This window comes from Chamaea fasciata, unplaced genomic scaffold, assembly GCF_029207755.1.
Source record: "Chamaea fasciata isolate MVZ Bird 193981 ecotype frontalis unplaced genomic scaffold, bChaFas1.0.hap1 SCAF_10, whole genome shotgun sequence".
NCBI classification, from domain to species: domain Eukaryota; kingdom Metazoa; phylum Chordata; class Aves; order Passeriformes; family Sylviidae; genus Chamaea; species Chamaea fasciata.
In genome coordinates, this window is record NW_027094095.1 from 23269730 (window position 1) to 23292119 (window position 22390).

At 40.2% G+C, this 22390-nt stretch overlaps 1 protein-coding gene across 4 annotated transcripts in view; it reads right to left on the reverse strand.

Moving 5' to 3' along the window:
* Window positions 1-353: 353 nt before the first annotated feature.
* TESK2 (testis associated actin remodelling kinase 2) overlaps window positions 354-22390 on the reverse strand; it is a 109424-nt gene continuing 87387 nt past the window's right edge. For all 4 annotated transcript variants that reach the window (XM_066192726.1, XM_066192727.1, XM_066192724.1 and 1 more), the window contains exons 6-11: window positions 15446-15528; window positions 13521-13596; window positions 11760-11843; window positions 10583-10669; window positions 7012-7147; window positions 354-5173 (exon numbers count right to left, since the gene is read on the reverse strand). In XM_066192726.1, the coding sequence (XP_066048823.1) occupies window positions 4161-5173; window positions 7012-7147; window positions 10583-10669; window positions 11760-11843; window positions 13521-13596; window positions 15446-15528 (1479 nt within the window). In that variant the 3' untranslated portion in view covers window positions 354-4160. The remainder of the gene's footprint in view (window positions 5174-7011; window positions 7148-10582; window positions 10670-11759; window positions 11844-13520; window positions 13597-15445; window positions 15529-22390) is intronic.

Below are 22390 nucleotides of genomic sequence, written 5' to 3' on the forward strand. Positions count from 1 at the left end.
AGACAGTGAGGCTGAAACCCAGATGTGTGATCCTGAGAAACTGCACAGCTTCCCATACTACTGAAGCTATTTAGGGCAAGAACAGAGTAGCCACCACGGCAAGTGCCCTGCAGGCTGCTACCAAAAGCCTTCTTATCTGGTAGGTCACGAGATATGGCCTACTCTTCAGACTGCTGTACCACAGAGCAGAAAAAAAAATCACTTACTGAGGATGACAGTTTTCCTTGGGTATAACTCAGCACTGAGTAATAGCAAATACAATCTCAAGCCAGGTATAAATGACATTTGTGTTTTAAGTAATCATTCGAGCCGGCTTTTTTAACTTAAAGCAGTTGTCCTCTTAATCACAAGACTCAGGCCTTGATTTCATTTTTATTTTGAAAGCAAGTTGGGAAAGTTTACAAAACCTGACCAAGAAAAAAATTATGAAAATATTTAAGTGGATTCATCTTTGGTTACTTCTTATTGCAGTTCCAATAAAACATACACCATTTCTATAGTTCAAAAAAGTCAGAAAGTCAATCAACATAAAAACAAGACGTGCTTTCTTTACATATTCATAAATATCCGCAATATTAGAAAAGTTGTTTTGCAAAGATTTTTTTTCTGGCAGTGTTAACTTACTATTATACACAGGCTACAAACTTCTTCCTAAGCCTTTAATTACAAGTTCAGCTATTTACAGACTGCAAAATATTAAGACGTAAAACTCCTTCATAAATACGAAAATAGATCATCTCGCAAAGATCTTTATACTTAATCAAATATCTGGCTGCCCCTTCTCCCAAAAAAAAGGTTATTTGTTTTGCATAGAAATGTAGTGACATGCAATATAAACAATAGCATTAAGTGCAAACAGGAATTATTCAAGTGTCTTTAGTTGTACTGGCAAAAAATACCAATGTTCTGTTACACATAATACATCAATGCCTCTCCAACAAGTACAAGTCTGCTACAGCCCCTTGGCTGTGCTGCTTTTGAGGGGCAGCAGTTCACATGCATTCTCTTGGCTGCATTTTATCAACCTGCAACCACAACAAAAATAGCTTATAACAGACATTTAAAGGAACTCAACATAGATTTAAAGTAAATTAAAAACATCTTTGATCTCTTCAGGGAGATGTGTAGCAATGTGTAGAAAGTACTTTAAAAGAGCATGACCTGCTCCCGTAAAGTCAAAATCACGGTAAAATCCAATCACGATAAAACTTTGTCACATCACTATAAAACAAGGAGTTTGCTGACCACATGTTCAAATTCATGTTTATCAGCAGTTGTCAGAAAATGGCCCTCTGTAGAAAAGCAACCTCAGTAAGCACAAAACCTAGGAGTTTACTAGGTGCAGCCTAGATTCAGCTTTATGCAGCCAAAGGGATGAGATGTAGTGACTTCCAGCTGCATCCTTGGAAACACTGGGTTTCAGCAACCAGTTTGCAATTTTTAAAATGACCTTTTACTTCAGTTTCATATGCGTGCCTCTTCCCACGCAGATCAATCCAGGAAAGGCCTGAGCTGCAGTCTTCGCCATTTCTATTTCTGACATCTCCACCTCAGTACAACGAGCCAGAAAAGTTGTTAGTTGTGCCCAATGCATGTCAAGCACTGGTTGTGCTTAGAGCGGACATTTAAGAAAATAAAATTTTAGCTGTGCTGCTTTGTAAGAGCTGTTCGGGCCAGGGAAACGTAAAGACAGCGGTATAAGAGAACATTGAGGTCACTGCAGTGGGTGCCCTGGGGGCACCCCAAGCCTGACTGCTCAAGCTTTGCAGTAAGTGTCAGAGAGGGCAACAGGCTTCATGATGAGGTGTCAGCACTGACAGCCACAGCTCACTCAGGGGAGCCCCAGGGCAGCCAGAGGTGTGCGTGTGCTCTCCAGTCAGACTGCTGGACAGCTTCCCTCAGCCTGGTGATCCAAAAGTAAATTACTCATTATTGCTTGTTTTTCTGAAGTCACACCCCTAAATGGCATCTTGCGACAACAGAAGATGGTGCTGATGTTTCCCTCCTGGAAGATAAAACTGTAGCAAAGATTAAAAAAAAAAAAAAAAAAATCAGGCACCAAGCAGGTAACTGAGCTCTGGTGTTTCTCTGTTCTCAAAGTTACACACACACAGTGGCAGCCATACAAGCTGCTCTGCACTCTGCAGACGTGATACAGAAGACAGAGACTACTCTACAGATCAGCACCTTCAAGAGGCAGAGAGGTGTGGGCCAAAAGGGCTGATCTTAGTGAGCACAGGCATTTTCTCTTTCAAACTGCCAACAGCTGCCTAATCTGGCATGGACTGTATTAAATAACTCAGCAGCACTGGGTTTCTCATTTCATTCATGGCAGCCACTGCAAAGGGAGAACTGCTCAGGTTAACACACACTTCACTAGAGGAAGTCAGAGCTGTAATTTATAGAATAGCTACCTACACCTCAGGAAAGATACATATCCCAGCCAAGAAAGAACTAAGGCTTTCTCCATCCTTTCTTTGAGATGGGAGAAGAGTAGAAATAGTCTGGCTTTCATCAGAGACTAGCTTATAATATCCAGCCTTACAAGAGAGCAGGAAGAGTGTAACAGGCTACCTGGATGAAATTCTGGACTCTGCTGCATCACCATCTGCTCAGCAGGTATGCAGTGTTTACCTCACTTAGGAATGATAATACAGGTTAAAAAAAACCCATAAAATAAAATTTTAAAAATCCCATGTTTTTTGGGATGATGATAGTGGAAAAGGGCAGGATGTTGCACAAATGTCACAGAACAAATGTCACTGCATCCCAAAGCAGGGATCACTGATGCTGGTTCCAGCAAGCAGCATTAAAGCTCATGTTGCTGCTTCTTTCACAGGTACCTGCTGGTGGAGGGAAGTAAATTAAAAAAAATTAAATAAAAAGATCATCCTATTCAGTGACAGGAGAAACCAATAAAGACAGCAGCTTCTTTCTGTAGAGGAAACAAAGAGTCAGTTTGGGACAAGCTAATTTCTTCAGTTTGACAATTCAAAGCCCTTCCGTGAGTTGTCCTCTCCAGGAGCACTTGTGCGGCTACAACACTGCTGGCAACTTCCCCTGAGCAGGAGATCCCTGTCCTCTGTCAAGCAGGCTAGTGAGGAACCATCATTACAGCAGTGAAATCAGTGAGATGGGATGTTGTACCAGAGAGGGAGGCGAATATGACCCTTCTAGCTTAGTGAGAATAGTCAACTGTGATGTAGCTACTGTATTTAACCATGCTGCAGAAACAGATTATGATGTCCACTCAGCTCTTCAGAGATAAGAGCCCACCCCCTGCCAAAAGCTCAGTACAGCTGGTACTTTCAGGAGCAGTGTCTTCAGAAGCCCAGAAATGGCATGCCTGGAATATGCTTCTCTGTGCCCTGGGCAAATCTTCCTCCACATTTGGGCTGAGGTACATAAAGAGCTGTACAAGCAAGCGAGCTTCCCTGCACAAATGTATTAAACATCATTACTAAATCCCAAGGGAAAATGAAACACCAGGGAACAGATTCTTCTTGTTAATTGCAAAGTACTTGTCATGTGACTCAGCCTGCAGATTGTGACCAGCGTGAGGGGTTTTGTTTCTGCTCCTTTTGAAAGAAGAGCTTGTTTAATGCTACAACAGCATTCAAAGCAGCTCTGGGACTAGGGAGCATTCCTATCTGCTCAATGTAGCTTGGAAAGACTTCTGTGCCTGTTTCTGAAACAGAGGCTCCAACTCACGTGCACTGATGCAGAATGTTAATGAAAATTCTGCAGTGGCTTAGAGCAGCTGTTCAGTTAGAGGAAGAGGGAAAAAATCTAAGGGTCATTCTTTTTTCTCTACATGGAGCTTAAGACCTTAAAATGCCCCAGGCTGGAAATCCAGGTCAAACTGTTTACATGGTGCCTGCTCTGGCTGCTGCCTCTTGGAAGGACTGTGGGACCCACATGGCCATTCTGGCTGGACTAGTTCCCCCTCCTCATGCAAATCAGGAAAGGGAATAAGCACAGTTTGAAATAAAGTTTTATAAAATAATCAGTCTCTTCAGACACTGTCTGCAGCTGTCCGACAGCCGGCTTCCACCATCCGTTGAGTCTCTTTCAAATGTGAAGCCCAGCACTGCAGAAAGATAGTTTAAGCAACTGGGAACAACTGTCTCTCAAGGACACATTCAGTTTGAGCCCTCTCTTCATATGTCACAAGTTGACTTTGTGCTGCCACTTGCTGAGATGTTGGAGGAGGTCTGAGAGAACAGGGCAGGACTGTCCCCATCCTGCTCCCTGAAGGACCACGCTTCTCTCTTCAGTTCAGTGGGAGGACTAACACTGAACAGAGGCTTTGTAGACTCTAACAGAGTAATTTTCAGTAGATCATCTTCTACTTCCATCTCTTCAGAAGGGAGACAACCTGCAAACACTTGTGGGGAGCCATGTCCCTCAGAGTTCACTGAATTCTCAACTGGGAGCTTTTTGTAAGACAGTGGCCCAGACTGGGCCAGCACTAATGGTTGATCACATGCTGGATCTCCACATGTGCTCTCAACAGGGCAAAACCCATTTTCTTCCTGGGCCACTGGCCCATCTGAACAGTCCATATCCTCTTCTTGTCCTGGTGCAAGAAGAAACTCTGGTCTGTGAGGCTTGGCGTGAAAGGGGGGAATCTCTGACACACCATATTTAGTGCTACTCAAGAGTTTTTGCCGAACCTCTGCACCCAACTGGACTGGGTCACACCTGCCAACAGTTGAAGACAGTCCCCCAAACAGGCCATACTCCTTGTGTGGTAATTCAGGAGAGAGCGGCAGTGATCTGCATCTCCTCCCGGGAAGAAGGGAAAGGTCTTGCCAGTCTGCGCTATATGCCTGCCGGAACTGGGACTGGCTGGCTTTCAGGCCTCCACCTGCCTCTGGAGAATGCAAGTCAAACACGAGGGAAATCACAGACTTGCTTGGCATGTCAAAGAATTTGATCTTTCCCCCCTTGAGGTCCTCCCGGGCACTGAAGGGATTAACTTTCCGGCCTAACCCTTTGCTTGGTGTGTAGTAGGGGTCCTGCACGTTTATCTTCCTGGAGGGTTTGCGGGAGAAGATATCCGACTGGCTGCGTGACAACCAGATGTTCCGACGCGGACGGGGTGACTTGGGTGGGATCTTATCATCCAAGGAACTCAAACGTTTCACTCCTGGTCCTTTGTCAATTGATCCTGAGTAGAAAAAGAGAAATACTCTTAGCTTAAAGATGCTCTGTATTAGCTGTGCACCTGCTCACTCACAGAGCCTTCATGACAACTGTAAAGAAAAAAGCTGTGTTTCTGATATTCCAAACTATGTTCCATAAGCACATGTCTGCTCCTTCCTTTTAAGTTCCTGCATAAACACAAGTACACCATTCTCTTCTCCTCCGTGTATTTTAGAACGCCTGTAAACCTCCTTGCTGCCAGTATACTGCCACAGCCAAGATGGCACAGGGTGGTGTTGGAGAAGAACAATTTGCATGTCTCTAGATTTATTGTCCTGGCTTCCAGCAGAGACTGCCCAAGGTGTGTTGGTGCTACTGACCACAAAAGAGAACAAAACAGTTGCCAAAGAAATTGGGACTTTTTCACCCCAATGGGAAATGTCTAAGACAAAAAAAAAAAAAAAAAAAAGAAAAAAAAAAGTCTCTCCTTGTACCATGCAGATTTTAAATCATTCCATCCCAGCTGCCTTTCAGTACATTATCCAGTACAAAACTGGAGATATATGAGTCTGACCCTAATGAATAGGAGTTTAAAAGCTGTACATATGCCTGTGTATTTGCACCCATTGCACACACACACATTTATAAATAAAAGCTGTATCACTAGATTAGGATGAGAAACTGGTAGGTGTTAACTCCCCAAGTGTTTAGGGACATGCATCTGTCACAGGCTCTCAAGGTGCCTCTGAAGAGCCGTGGTTAGAGCAATAACAAAGGGATATAAAGAAGTGATAGCTTTTTTTGATTACCATTTCCTGAATAAGCACACATGGATTTTCACTTTTTCCTTTAAATACTGCCACAGTTTAGACTACAGCCATTCCACACAGGAAAGACTATGCAAGTCAAAGAACAGCATTTAACACTTTGAGAAGTACTGGTTTTGTACATGTACTCCAAAGGGAAAATGCCAGAAAAAACCCCCACCAAACACCAAAAGAAAAAACCCAACCCAAACAAAAACCACTAAATAAACAAACAAACAGATATCCTTTTAAACTCAAACCTCTTTTAGATGCTTTCCAGGTGTGGGATAACTACCACATGCATTAGTTCTATGTGGTTTGACATAGAGAAAAATTATTTCAATCTACAACTATATTACAGATCAATAGGTACGTCCATATGTTGCATATTTGCATATCCACGTAATGTAAGAAACTATTTTTAATGTGCTCTTAAGTTTCTAATGCCAGAAGTGTACTAACATAAAACACCCAAGTCAGAATACAGCCCAGGCTACAAGAGTTTGCTCCCCACACCAGGTGGCACCAGACAGCTTTACAGAAAACCTTTTGAGGCCAACATTCCCAAGCACACCTGGGACTCATCTTTTCTCGTCTTTCAGAGTATTTCTAGGTACTTTATAATACTCTTGCATCTTCTGTGCTCTTCCTCCTGAAGGAATTTAAGAAGCCTCTAAATGTTACATGTAACATACATCAAAAAAATTATGTATTTGTACAAAGTATGGCTGCAATAAATCAAAAGTTGATGGATTTTCTTATCCTATTAGCAACTTACAAACCCATTCCTAAATGAACTCTAAATTTCCTCTCAGGATCTTGGCGACAGAATATTATCAGGCACTTTAAGAAACAGTTAGCTGTTGTTTTCACTAAAGGACATTCTGCAATGCAAAGTATAGAGCATCGCTCCAGAATAATTTTCGGGGTTTGTGTAAAATTATTAATAAACCGCAAATAAAACCATATATAACCAAAATACCAGTTTTCAAAATATGAAGCTTTTTCTCCTCTTGCTGTGAGGACACAGCAATGTTTGTACAATACAGACACTTACCTTTTGTTTTTCTTTCATTGTTATCAAGGTTCAAGAACTTTCTGTCCCTCTCTGAGTCCTCATTTCTCAGGCGGTTTAACATTTCCTCCAGTGTTTTGACGATATCAGCAAATGAAGGACGCAACTTTGGATCCATCTGTGAATGCACACAAATCAAATAAGTCCATGTGGGTTTGTCCATGCTATTCTGCTTACACAGTGGACAGAGAGAGGGCCAATCTGAGGAAATTCAAAATGGTTTTAAGTGTGTTGTCATTGAAAAAAAAACTACAGAAAGAAGGAGAAAAGCAGTATTCTATTACACCTCTCATATTTAATCATCAATTTGGAAATATTCTATGAAAATAAACAATTTTAAATTGAAAAGGTGGGAAACTGTCTTGTGAGGGGAGTTGGTTGGTTTGCTTAAATCAGCTTGCATAGTTCAGGATTTCTTTCTGGACTCTGGTAATCAAACAGAGATTATGTACCAGTGTTATTTCAAAAGGATTACACATAACAACATGGCTATGTGAGTCTTTAAGAGATTGTAATTCTTCCATCATCTCTTTGTGGCTTTAATTAAAGCACACCTAAATGGCACTGCTGATCTTAAAGCTGAAAATGTTGGATTTTTCCATCTGTTAATTAGCCATACTACTCAGCGTACTGGTCTATCTTGTAAGGAAGCAAGGGTGGTTATATAATTTGACAAAGCTATAAATTAGGAAAAAGAAAAATCCATCTTTCCCAGGTAAAATATTCCCCCTGCTCATCAATATGTATTAGTCTGTATTCCTCAGTACATATTTATTTATTTATTCACTCTAGCAGATACAGATCTCTAAACAAAGTCCAGCACTAAAACTGTACCACAGGGCAAGCAGCTTCCTTTAAGCATAACTTTGAAGGCATTTCATCATTTTGAGCGTCGACTTTGCATATGTCACAGGCTTCACTGCTCTAGGTAGCAACATCTAATTCAGCAACCGAAAGCTAACTTCATTCCAGTAATAAAAACGATTCCGCTTGACCTGATTGCTGTTTCCAGCCTTCTAAAGGCCTTTTCAGAGTGGACAAGCCCAGACAGATTCACCTCCACAATGGGAACAGTAGTGCTTTGTACACAACAAACCCCAAAGACCTCCCTGATACTGCCCTGCAGGTTGTTTGAGATGGATCTTTCTGACGAGAACTGGTAGGATCAGCAATGCCAGAACACCTTCTAGCAACAAGGGAAAAAGTGCTAAACATTCCTATGTACAGTAATAAATACCAAACAAAAAAACCACACTTGAAGAGCTCAAGAGCAGCAACAAAACTGTTCTGAAGCAGCAGCTGGAATTTCCTGGCATTGGAAAACATTTTTCTGCATTCCCTGTTTCACTGAAAGAGTAGGGCAGGGGCAACACTGAAGCACACACTGTACTCTGACAAACTTACTAATTTGGGAATCTTAAGGAGCTGTTGCAAGCTACAGGAAGTTAGAGGAAGTAAAAAGAACTCTCTGGCTATTTTAATTTGTGCTAGGTAAGATCCAAGACAAGAGCAGCAATGCAAAAGTTACTCAGAGCAGTACGTGCCTCTTCCATCCCTAAGCAGTCCAGATTCTGCTCAAATGAAAGAGAAGGTTCCTTCTCAAAGCAGCAATGCCAACAGCTTAGCTCATCCTGGTAAGCTTTTTGCATGATCATTTATGATTACGTTTATTAAATATTCCCACAAGAAGGCCTGTAATTGTTGGGTGCTTGCAGGTGCTTATTTACAAACTCCCACCCTTTATAACAGTAAATTAAATTTTAATCCACTACTCATACATGTCAGTTTTCACTAGTTTTCTTAGGGTACCTTAAAACACTTTTCCTGGCTGTAGAAAATTCCAGGGCTTTGCACATTAGTTCAGCTGGGCTATACAGTTCACACCTTATTGGCCTATTAAATAATGAAAAGCTACATAAATGTCCATGTCTCAGAGAAAATTACCACAGCAATCACCTCTTACTGAAGCACAGCATGCTTAGGAAGATGTAAGAAAATCTTATCTGTTTACTCCATTTTCCTTCTAGGTGAGTGGTATGTGAATTCCAGCATGCTCCACACTGAAATCAGCATATTAATGGCTGGATCACAAGACAGTAATTTCCATTTCAATTCAGCAAAGGGACATTTATTATACAGGAAGCTGCATTTGACAATAATGAGAAGGAGAAAATCCTTTTTCTCTTGAGCCCACCAAATTCTTATGTGAGAAAAAATATAAGGTCACTGCCCCTTCCTTCATGAGAAGCTTTACTCTGAATTTCTGAGCTGAAAATTTGCTTTAAACCATGCACCATGTGTTTGTATGCAGTACCATTTCTGGAGTCTGCAGGTGGGAGCTGAGCTTTTCAAAGTCAAATCCTACCTCTAAGCAAACCCTCTAGTGCTCCTTTAATCAAAGCACTTTATAAACATGAGTGAGGTGTACCGCTGTCCAGGCAAGGCAAGCTTTGCTGTACAAAGGTGAAATAAGAGCAGTTAAGTATCTTGTCCATAATAAGTTCCACAAACACTTTTAGAATTAAATTATTCTATGTGGTGCCAAGAGCAGCAGTCATTGCCCCTATTCTCACCTTTCCGTCCTTGAGCATGGGCTTTTATACTAGTACAAAGTAAAGAGAGGTCAGGTCAAAAATACAAATACCAAAAGCACAAAGAGATGAGACTTCTTAAAAGCACTCACTGGGACACAATGCTGACATCAGTTCCAGCACAGCCTGGTTGTGAATCCAGGGCCAAGTTTTGTGCAGTAAAATTTTTTAAAGTTTCCTCTACTTAAGTTGAGCAAACTGGACATTCCCAACTTCAGCTGAATGTGGTGGAAGCTAAGGTTCTCTTATTTTATATAAACTGGTTTACTACACATTGGTACTAGTAACTCTGTTACAGGATAACTAGCAGAAGAGATCTCCTGAGCTAGAGTTGTCACAGTAAGGAGCCAGGAAGGTATCGAGCACTATCACAATTTTACTTGAATAATTGCTAGAAATTTTTCTCCATACGGCACATGGCCTATAGCCTTAGAGATATTAAATCATTTCACTCCAAGTTTGAATTTTATGACACAGGCTAAAGATTTGGATGTCAAACCCCTTTTCCAAAAGGCATCATACAGACACTTCAGAATAGTCTAATGCCTGCTCTTGATTTGTTTGTCCCCTCTGTAAGAGCAACTCAGTCCTTCCTTCATAGCTCAGTAGGTCTGCACACAACAACAGCTGGATTTCGTCAGCACAAGGGTTAGCCAGTGTCAATGGCATCCAACTGGTTATGATCAGCCTGAGCAGCCTGCAAGAAGCTGTTCAGTGTGCCAGACCTGTTAGTTTGGCATGACAGAACGCAGAATTGCAAAAACACAAGACAGACCTTTTAGCAAGGGGAAGGGAAGGATTATAAACACTGAAAGGGACTTCCTGGGTTGTCAGAAGGTACATTGCTTCTATAGGTAGGCTCTTCAAATCTCTTCTGTAAATGCTTTAAGCTTTATCTTCCAAAGCCAGAGGGATTTAGAGAACTGCAGTTTAGGCCTCTCCCCTTCAAGGAAGATACTCACGTTACAGCAGTTGAAGGCCAGCTGGAGGAAGTCAGGAGGACAGTCTCCCACCATGTGCTGGAAGGAATCATAATCTAACCCAAAATTCTGTACAAACGACATCAAAGCATAGAGAAATAAATGAGGTCTTCTATCTAGCTCAAAGCATCTTCTTTTTAGGGGGTCCCTATGTGAAGTTATCAGGAATAACCATGAACAACTTTCTCAGCAACCACATAACAGAAGTTTGAGAAAACTTCATGCACACTCCAAAGTGCAGCATTCCCAGTGGGGATTACTGATACAGGATAGTTGTAAGAGAATGGGCTGACATCAAAGCTCATCCTTCTTCCTGGATTGAAATGCAATCCATTGCACTTGAAATGTTGCCCACGTGGATTTGGAAACAATACCGTATACTATGATATTTCACTGTAGTGGCTTTCATAGTGCAAATTAACAGCCTACTCTAAAACCAGAGGCTTTGCTACAATGGAAATGTGTCAGTTAAAATGGCTAACTTTTCAGTGGATGGTAGGCTGGTAATATAAATTATCCAGTTCCTTAAGGGCATGTCTATAAAATCTGAAGGGCAGACTAAAATAGAATCTTTTATTTATTGCAGTTCAAGACCTAAGCAACTTTCCATTTTAAGAAATAGAGGGGGATAGACAATTTGGAATAACCCCCACAGAGGGTCAAAAGCTGCCCTGTAGATGGGATGAATAAAGAAAAAAGTATCTTTAATTAGTCAATTATAGCTCAGATCCTCAGTGCTTAGCAGAGTCCACACAAAAATAAGGGTGAACCTTATTCTAGCTGCTGCTAACACAGCTCCTGCACCTTTCACAAGGGGTGGGGGGGGGGGCTGCTTAGTGCATGCAGAGTGCCAAAAGTGCCTCTTGTGAACCTGGCAACTCCACAAAAGGAAGAGTGCATTGCAATGCTCTCGATGTCCTGCCAGTTAGGGGCAGAAAGGATTCCCATGAGGACTGCAGCTGCACAAAGTCTCTGAGAAAGTGTCTTCAATGGAGCTTCCTACAATAACAGCATAAAGAACAAAAGCTTTTTACAGGCTATTTTTAATGTCACACCTATTCATCCTATCTTTGACAGCAGTGGCAGAAGTTCTAAAGGCCGAGCCATTATCAAGGCAGACTCACCACCTCCCACCAATGATATAAACACAACCACTTACCTCTGTGCGAGGGAGATAGTCTGGGTCTGCCTGTATTCTTGCTATAATCTCACACAGAATTATGCCATAGGAGAACACATCTGCCTGAGAGAGAAAAAAAATTAATAGACACATGGTTCAGCTATGAATACCCAGTGTTCTTATCTGCCACTGAGTTTCTCCTTACCCCAAGTGGCTATCATGAAACAACTGAACAACACAACAGCCTTACAACACTGAGCAACTGCATTAGAGCTAACATTTTCCATGTGAAGAAACCCATGCTCACAGAAAGCATTCTAGTTGCACAAATAGCAATGATAATTTAAAATTCTTTCAAGAAAAAAAAAAACAACCCAGCAAACCACTCTTAATTCAGCAATGCAAAATTTTAAAATATAAAGAAATCCTTCCTTGCATGAAGAACAGTGAAGTTCCATTTGATGTCCTACACATGGGAATAATTAAAAACATAGCCAAAACATGACATACTCATATATCACTGTGGTTAGAATAACAGGTTTAGAATACACATGATTCACAGCCTAGCCAGAACATTAATGCTATTTTTTTTTTTTAATTTACATTTATCCTCTTCTCAGTTCAGTACTTCTGGAGAAAACTGTCTTCCCAAAGCTTGAGATATCTAGCAGCACTATATATCAGGTTTAATTTCCATGACGTTTAGTAACCACTTATCTGACTACCTCTGGAGCTGCACAGCTCCTCAGATTTCCACCCACCCGAGTTTTTCAGGTAATAAAATTTAGGAAAACATGGAATACAAGTCTACAGGGCAGACGTATGAATCCCTCATCCTTTATGTATCAGGCTTATTTGTATATCACCTTTCATGGTGATGAGGTATGACATCTACTTCCTCTTTAGTCCTCCCCCTGGCAGGGTTAATAAAAAATGTGGCAACACAGATTTGGGTACTTTATTATTAATTTAGGTCACTATTAATTATTATTATCATTTAGTAATAAAACTCTTTTAAAAGCTTTGAAATGGTAATTATTATATTCATTACTGAGGTAGTTACTGCTTTCCTGCAAGTTTAAAGTACCACCAATTAAACAGATTATTAACTACTACATATAGACAGGTAGAAGATGTGGGCTTTATCACACAGAAAAGTTGCACTGGCAGAGCTGAGTAATGGGGACAAAATCCCGTGTAAAGAAGAGATTGATTGAAAACAGCATTTCTAAAATCCTGTGTGACCTGATCCTCCTCTGAAAGAAACATTTCCCAATGACACAAACAGGAAAACTTAGAAATACCTTTGGAGAACATTTTGTCTTACCAAGGTATCTTACCTTAAGACGTGCTGGGTTATTTTATATACATATATATATATACAGAGAGAGAGAGAGAGAAAATTGTGCAAGTTTTCATACAGACCTTTTACTTCTACCCAGATTTCACTAGTGTACAGTCAGGGAAGCAACTTCACTATATTCCTCAGACTTGATCAAATTAAATTGTGTTAGGTCAACAAAACATTACTGTATTTCAGTATGTGGGGTGTTTCAGAATAAATAGCATAACAGAGAACAATCCTAAAGCCAATTCTATTTTCATACAAGATTGAACACTATGATTTAAAAATATTAGCTATTGAATTCTCACTCTCCCTTAGTCTGAATGATCTACTGAGTACAGAAACATCACAAGTGAAAATAACAATAGTTTTAACATGATGAAAATTCTAAATCTTGCATACCACTACAGAAGAAAAACATTTGACAACTAACTGCATTTATATCATGTACCTACCTTTTCATTGTAGGGCTCATCTCTGAGAACTTCTGGTGCCATCCAGAAGGGTGAACCCACAACTGGTAACTTCTCACTGTATAGATGTGGGATATAAATATGGACAGGAGGTGGTGGGAGAGAACAAAGAACCATTAATTAAATGCTCAAGCATTGCTACTAACTCTCCCAATCAATTACTTTAATCAATTACTCTTATTTTACTTCCAGTTTTTAAGTGCCCAGCCACTTTAAAAGAATGTTTTATTTTAAGGTCACTGCCATTCAATAGTTTTTATTGCCTAACTCCTGGCAGAGTTGGCTCCTTCATCTATACAAAAAAAGGTTTGTGGACATCAGTTTTGGGCTAGATGCCAAGTTCTCCATTAAACCAGGAAGACATGCAGGTATCCATCCCTACATGTTTATGCACCTCTGAGTGAAGTCAAACATATTTACTATTAAAATAATAAAGATTCGAAAACTGTATTAAAATAAAAAAATAAAAATCAAGATGGAGCAGATTAACCCTTTAATATGGAAAAATTAAAAGTAATCAGAATAGACCCAATTTGAAAAACTTGCAGTTTTCAAAAAGTTGGAATAATGGGGCCTTAAGAAAGGCTCCAGCGTGTCCCCCAGCTGATCTTGAGGGAATACCTATTTAAAAAAGAAAAGGCCTTAGAAGGCCTCAAAGTAGCATGGCACGTTACCAGCAAGCTGGAAAGAACAAAGCTGCATTTGAAAATGGAGGTAAAACTAAAGATAAACAAAATAGTGGCCAATGTAGCAATTCTATTATATTGCTGGTTTTAGTCTGAAGCTAACTTAACTGTAATCTCAGTTTTCAGGGCAGCTCAAAGCTGGGTATTAAGGACACCTTAAGGCACCTGTAGTGTCTTCCTGATTTTGCGATAGGTTCATCTACAGCTGAAGCTTTCAGCACCTCACAGGGTGCTCCACAGCAGCCACAAGATAGACATTGGCTGTACTTATCAGTAGTTTGTAAGTTAGGATGTTCGCTTTGTTAAGCCTTTAGATCCAATATTTCACCGATATTAATGCAAGCCTTCAGATCTCTCAAGACAGGGTTTTAGGATACGTGCAGTTTAAAAACTGTGCATAGCTGAGATCAACTTCTATTGTTTTCTTTGCAGCCAGAAGTGCTGGAAGACTTTTATATTATTTTACACAGAAGCACACAGAAAAATCTGACAGCACATTTCATAGTCAGAATACTCTGCAACACACAAGTCAATATACAGAGAGAACAATGAAATCCTTGTCCTTGATCTCTCTAACGGAGGGATGACAAAAGAACTATTTTCAATTGTGACAATAGCTTGTGACAGTCCCCTGTGCATTCCTCAAATGAGTTAAGATTATAATTTCATCCTAGGGAAAAGAAAATGGTGAGCTACTGTTAGACAGTAATTTTATAATTAATTTTATTTTACTCTGTTAAATAAATAATACTGGATCTTAAAAACTAACCTAGAGGTTAAATAATAATGCTGGAATCCCACTGAATATTGCTTATGAAAGTTCAAAGAAGCTAAAGTTGCTTGAAATCAACAAATGACATCTATTACAAAATCATCTCAATTCAAAATGCTGGACAGTATTTTTGTGTTTGCTTTGTGTTTTGGGTTTTTTTAAACCTACAATTCCCAAGTACCAGCTTAAAAGATCTACCAAAAACCTTGAGCAAATCCTTCAGTGATTGGAACATTTTTGAAGAATAAATGTCACCACTAAATATCAAAATTAACAGTAATTAAGGCTAGAACATTCTGGCTATCCAGCCTACAGTTCCAGACTGAAGACTGAGGATATTTTTTGAAAATCCTCTACCAGAGTGCAATAACAGCCTCAGAAGCTCACTATAGAGCTTCTGACCTGGACTTGTACTAGAACTCTCACTCCATTTAGCTTAGCTCGCATACCTGTGATCAGGAATTTTCTCTGCTAAACCAAAGTCTCCAACTATTGCTGAGTATCCATTCTCATCATGTTTGATTAAGCAGTTCTAGAAAAAAAAACAAAACAAAGCAAAAACCAAACAGAAGAGTTACTGTCTGGGCATGGAACCCCCATGAAATTCCATTTTAAAAGTAGATAAAACAAGACTACAAATATAGTTTAGAAGATATTAATCTAGGAGAAGCTTTTGTGTGAGAGAAACAACCCTTTTCCCCCACCCTCCTTCTGCACAATCACGTCTGTCAAACTTAAGATGCTGCAAACAGCCTTCCACTTAGCTAATAATCCATTTAAAAACTTGCTGAGAAGGCAGGCAGCCACAGGCAGCACATACCCTGCTAGGTTTTAACAAGAATTAAGATGATTTAACTCCCTTATGCTCAAATATGCAATACATGCTGTTCACTATGACACCTTATATGTTCTCTTTACAATTTGCCTGTACCTGACCAGAATACAAGATTAGAGCAGACTCTAAATGCCTTTATTTATTTTGCTACATTAACTACTGAAAAATAACTCACTGCTTTGCAGTAAACTTCCATCAGAAAATATAAGATGTGACCAAGTTATATACACTTCTAGTCTCAAAATTCTTTGTTTTACAGTACATCATAAGACATGATTTAAAGAGAAATGTCTAATAGGGAAATGCTGTCAGTCTTTTCCTTTCACATGTGCCCTCCAGTGTCAGGATGGAGGGCAACTTAAGGACACACACAGATAATTGTGCTCTAACAGCATCACATCACACACAGGGTATTATTGATTTCTTTTTGTTATTTATTTACAACTCTGAGAAATATGCTTTGACCATTCCCGTGCCCCATCTTTTCCCGTTTCACCACATGAATCGATAGCCGATTCCCTGCATTTTGTTCTGTCCTGCAATAGCTGGGACAAGACAGAGAATTCACTCCTTTTCCACATGCTTGTTCTGTGTCCTTCTGCTGCAATGCAATAGCAGTGACAGGCAGCAAACCCACTGCCGACTCCTACCGAGTGGAACCCTGCATTAATTAGCTAAACAGCAGGAAACACTTTCTGGCTTTATTGTGCCTGGATTTACAAAAGCCCCTCGCTGACCCCAGCGCATTAGCTTGTCTGTATAATGCAACTACCAAGAAAAGTGAGTCCCTTGTCTAAAAGATCAAGTTCAGGTCATCACTGTTTACATTATTTAGAGACGATTGTGGCTCAGGCCATGAAGTGAGTTTTCTTCCTGCCAATTAAAAGGTTAAGTGAGCCTCTCCTGCAATCATGTAAAGAAAATGCATGCCAGCCTCTTGAAACACATGCCAGGCTCCTGAGATGCAAAGCTTTATTTGTTTAGCATGACTCAAGTAGAATAACTACAGTTAGTTTGGGGATTCATAAACATGTACCAAGTTAAATCAACTGTGCTTGCCCAAAGATCAGCAAAGGTTCTCAGTTGCAGGCTTTGTTATCTTTTATCAAAGAGTGCATTCATTCAGCTCCCCTCTCTTTAAACATTTGGTCACTCTAAGTGGACTTAAACCTGAGAAGGATAAAACTACTGAAAAATCTTACTCAAATGATTCAGACAAGTGGAATTTCATTGCGCACCACACAGAAACAAGCCCATGAGGACACCAAAGATTTTGCAGTGTTCGTGAAGGCTGATACTATTTTATGCAGAAAAAAATTCAGGTTACTTTTCTGCCATAGATTTCTCAGCCACTAAAAATGATTCTTAATTCAACTTTTTTTTAAAAAAACCCTCTATAATTCATAAACACTAGTTTTTAAATGTAGATTTCCTTCTTGCATTATACCATTGATTATTTACATTTTATTCATTTTGAGAAGCAAGGCTGCAGTATTAATTTTAACTTCTGGGTTTTAGGGATTATTGTTATTCTCCAATAACCCCTGATCTCCAAAATTTTGAGGAAACACAGCCCAACCAAAAACTATTTTCAACATAGCTAAGAATCTGTCTACCGATCTTAAGATCCACAATAATTTACAAGGCTGCTTTGAAGCCAAAAGGAAGCTTAAATGAAACATCATCATGACAGCAAATATTCCTTCAGCTTCTTACCAGTATCTAATCGCATCCCGTTAGACAGTGACACACCAACTGAAGCTGAACAATCCTACCCCCACCAAGCCCCAGGCAGTCTCAGCTTTCAGGTGCAGCACTGAACTATTACACAAGTAGGTTATTCCTAGATAAATCATACACTGAATCAATGCTGCCTGACAGCTCTGAGCCCCTTGCCCGATGAGCAGGATTTGCCTGCAGCAGAGCCAAGCTCCTTTCAGCGCAAGCATTTGGAGAGACCCAACAGCACAGGCAAGCCACTGCTGTGGGGTCCATGGCTCCTGCAGGAGAGGCCACTCCACCAGGAGAAGGCACTGGGGGAAAACCTTGGGCAGCATTCCTTGGGCAACATTCCTGCTGTAGAGTACTGATGAGCTGTTCTGCTGTGGTGGGCTGTGCAAACTGTTCTCTCTCATTAGTGGACGCTTGTCTTTTGTTTGCACATGAAGAAGTGCTGAGTGTGAATTTAAATTCATTAGGATACGTATTCCAATACAAGAGCGACTTTTTTATTCATACTTAAATCAGCCACAGGCAGGTGACACGTACCATACAATAAAATTCCAGTGTCACTACAAATGCTCACTGTAGTGAAACTAAACTCATTTAATTCATCTGGGGCAAATTTTTACATAGATAAGCACGGATTTCCTTGAACTCAGAAAGAATGAAAGCCCATTCCTAGCAAAATCAGTAGTAAACCCTTTCTTCATACACCAGCATGGTCAGGTGTCACTTCTGCAGCCTATACTGCTCATTCAGGGCAACACTGTGCAGATGGTGGATTTTGTGCTGAGATTCTCCAAGCAGCCAAGGCCAAGCCTCAGCACAACCATACTCCTTCTCCACACTTCCCACCCTAGGAATGCCATTACACAGTGCTGTGCCAAACCCACAGTACAGATAATGGAGTTACCAGATTTAAGATGGAATTCATAAATAGGTGACATAACACAGCCCACTGTGGTTCATGTGCACTCAGTGAAAGACAGAAAGAGCTCACGTTCTACCAAGAAGATAAATCAAGATCAAAAAGGGACAAAGCTTCGGTAGAGACTAAAAGGTTGAAAAGAGCTTTTGAATTTCATCTAGAGGTGGTATCTTAGTAGGAAATGTACAATAGTACAAACTGCACTGCTTCTAACAAAGTGATATTTCTCAGTTTCTGTAAAAAAACCGTATATCAGTGTGGTATGAAGAAGCTCCATTAATGGATTTCAGCTCAGAGTTGCAAGGGTTCAAACCCCTCACTAGCGCCAAAAGCCTCTCAACAACTGCCTATGAAATAAAATGCCAAGCAGCTTCACAACACAAGCTTTGAGAAAGCACTTTTGACTTACTATTGCACTATTTGTATAAGCTGCAAGGCAATCAAACTTGGTGACCTTTTCAGGCTTTCTTTCTGGACCTCTACAGACAGGGATGTTCTTTTCTTTGGCAGCTCACACAGTCAAAGAGGGCAGTATTTGACTTCAGTGAGTTTTTGAGGGGTATTTTTCCTCCCAAAATAGGGACCTCATCAGTCCTTCCTGAGACAGTCTCTTAATAGATGCAAGGAGCTCTGTACGTGAGCCTGAAAGAGTTAACAGAGCTGTTTATGCAGACAGATGTGAAAGAACATAAAGCCCCCTTTGTGTGTTACAGGAGCTTAACATCTGCTTTGCACAGCATAATCCTAAAACGAATGCAATATTCTACTCTCCCTTTTACATAAACAAAAATGAAAATAGATTCAAGAGTTTCAGAGTTAAAAATAAGTTGCTTAGATGAAGAAACATCATAGTTTTATTTTATGATGCTACATACAAGCTAAACTCAGAGACTTTACTGGACCCCAGAAGATACAGAAAAGCCACTGGAGTGTCATTTACAACCTTCTGATGACTGTTACCAAATTAAAATACTTAATTGAGATGTATCAGCTGCTTAAAAAGTGCTATCTATCCCCTAGCAGAAATCCCACTGAGAATTAAATGTGTAACAGGAAGTTTACAGTACTAGATACACTTTTGAAACTATTATGCTTAAGGGAGAGGTTCCATTTGGTTCCTGAAGTATCAGTAGCTTAGTATTGTGACTATCATCTGAAATAGCCATCTGTTACAGCTAATTTTTTCAGTGCAAGCCCTCCCCTGCAGTGCAAAATATCCAGACAAGCTTATTCCAGCACAAAGGGGACCTTGCAACTGCAGCACCAACTATGAGACTCATCAGACAAAGGTACTGTTCACAGCCTGGGGTTTATTTTAAAGAAGCAAACAGCACACAAGGTAGGAAGTCAGGGCATGTCACTTTCAAGCCCAAAGGCAGTGAATTTATGTTACATCAGATAATCCACAGTAATTTCTTACATGCATGATTCTGTCCCATAGTAACTGAGGCTGCTCCTCTCTCAATGAGAGAAGGCTGAGCCATTACACACTGTGAAGTGAAAGCAGATGTTGGCAGGAATACACACACATACACATGTGTTTATATATATGTGCGTAGAGAATACAATTTCTCCATAGATTTTATCATCAATGGAGCCCACTATGTTCCCTAAAACTGCTCACAACCTACTATTGATTACAAAACCTTGTTTTCAATTATACATAATTCTGCAAAACTAAAAGGCATTTGTTTGGAGGTTTGTCTGTTTGTTTTTAATCGAGAGTCTTGGTAGTGGATTTTTAGGGAGGGGGTGTAAACCATCAAAATATCAGTCTATGGTATCATATTGAATTTGGCATGTTCTCAGCTTGAAACATGGAGAGACGTTAGACCTCTGTATAAGACGCTCCTGTTGCCACCTCTGCAAAGAGCAGACTGGGATAGAACAGTATATGCTGCGTGAGGAATTTGAGAGCACGACTAAGGTGACAAGACAGAGGATAAGCCCAAGCCAGGGACAGGCAGGGGCCAAGACCAGGGTCCTGAGCCAGGGAAACAAAAGCTAATATTATTATAAGGACAGAAGAACTGCAAGTACAGCAAATGGGTGGTGGTGGCAGGGATCAGCTAACCTGGAGCAGCAGAATGCAGGGAGAGCTTGAAATGGCTAAACATACTGAAGACCAAAACACAAACATAGCCTGGATGAAGCAACAAGTGGGAGCAACAGGAAGAGATTAGAATGAAGTCAACCAGACTAGGATTTTGATCAATAAGGTTGGGGACAGGAACTGGGAACAAAAAGAAGAGAAAAAACCTAGGAACAAGGATGAAATGCCTGACCAGAGACTGGCATTGTACACTACCAGAAAGGAATGGACTGTAACAGAGCAGGTGTAATCGGTCCTGGAAAAATGGGCAGACTCCTGGATGTTCACTTCTCATGCTAAAGAGTCTCTTGTTCCCCTCCCCAGTCCTCCTCTATAGCAAAAACATGCAATATGTTTTAGCAATAGTAATTAACAGTAGCAACAAATCATTTTAACAAATTAAAATACTTCATGTATTAGTTACTGTAGTAACTAAAGCAACAGACACCCTTACCATGAATCTCAAGCTTCCTAATCTAAAATGAAGTGTAGAATGCCATTTTTTTCCAAAACTGGTAGGAAGTTGTACACAACAAACACTACATAAAAAAAAAAATCCACAAAAGATGGGATGTAAATCTTCTGCAACAACTTTCTCTTTTCCCCTTACCCATACATATTAAGGTAACATCCTTAATTACATGATCACACAGACAGTTTTCCACCTGGTATCCATGTGTTTTAGTACACACAAAGGATTCATGCTGACGGTGAATTAGGGCTTTACATAAAACACTTGGACCACTATTTTCAGGACTCTGACCACTCTTCCCACAGAAACAGCAGGGTGACAGAAAGGCTGAGAAGAGATGAAAGGAAAGCGTGGACTGCAAATGAAGCTCTTCTGTCTTGTGGTTAAGACTATTGCAGTGTTGCCCTAGGATCTGGATTCTGGGCTTCCCCAGCATCACAGAAGGATTCTGTAACAAGAAGCTACTTTAGCAAAATCTTTCACAGATTGTTACTTATCTTGTGCTTTCTCTGCCTCCAGGGGTCAAACCTGACTATTTTATAAGTGCTGTAATGCTTCTAATGCCTCTGAGGTCAGCAAGCACATTGCTTTGAACTTAAACATGTAAAATGCAAATACTGCAAACAAAGTCTTAAAGCACATACCCAATATTCACCAGTATTCTTGCTTTTAACCTGTTATAATAAGGAATGATCTTATTTACCACCCTCATCTCAGAAGTACTGTAAGAATAATTTCGCTGGTATTAGGGCAGTCATTGGCATAAGTTAACAAGGAAATCAACAGTGCTTCCAGAGCAGGGTTTGAATGCAGTGCAAATACCATGTAAACAAGGTGCTGAAGAAACTCTCTGTAGCTGTAAGACACTTATTTTGAGGGGTGAGGTACGAAGAGATTTCACTATATTCTTTTTGCAGGCTGGATACTTCTTTCCATTGCTTTCCCAAAAATGCTATTTTAATTTTAAGTTACAACAGCTAGAATGCTGTAAAACTAAGTCAGATCAAGAAGAAACTGTATCACAATTCAGTTGCTTCTACTGAAACACTTCCACAACATGATTTCTGTTTTAATGATTACATCTTCTGTGACTAAGATTTTCAGAGTTAAAATTAATAACCAGAGCTCCTTGACAATCACTGAAAGATGGAGAAAATTCCTATGGTTCCAGGATGCAAATCCTCCTGCACACTCAGCAAGGCCCCAGTGAAAAAAAATTCATGTGGCTTGTGGTGATAAGGATAGGGGACAGGGAATAAGCCAAGGAGGCTGGCTGTCAGAACCCATCTATGGCTTCATTGCCAGGTAAATCTTTTCATGACAAGTCCAAAGTGCAGACACAACA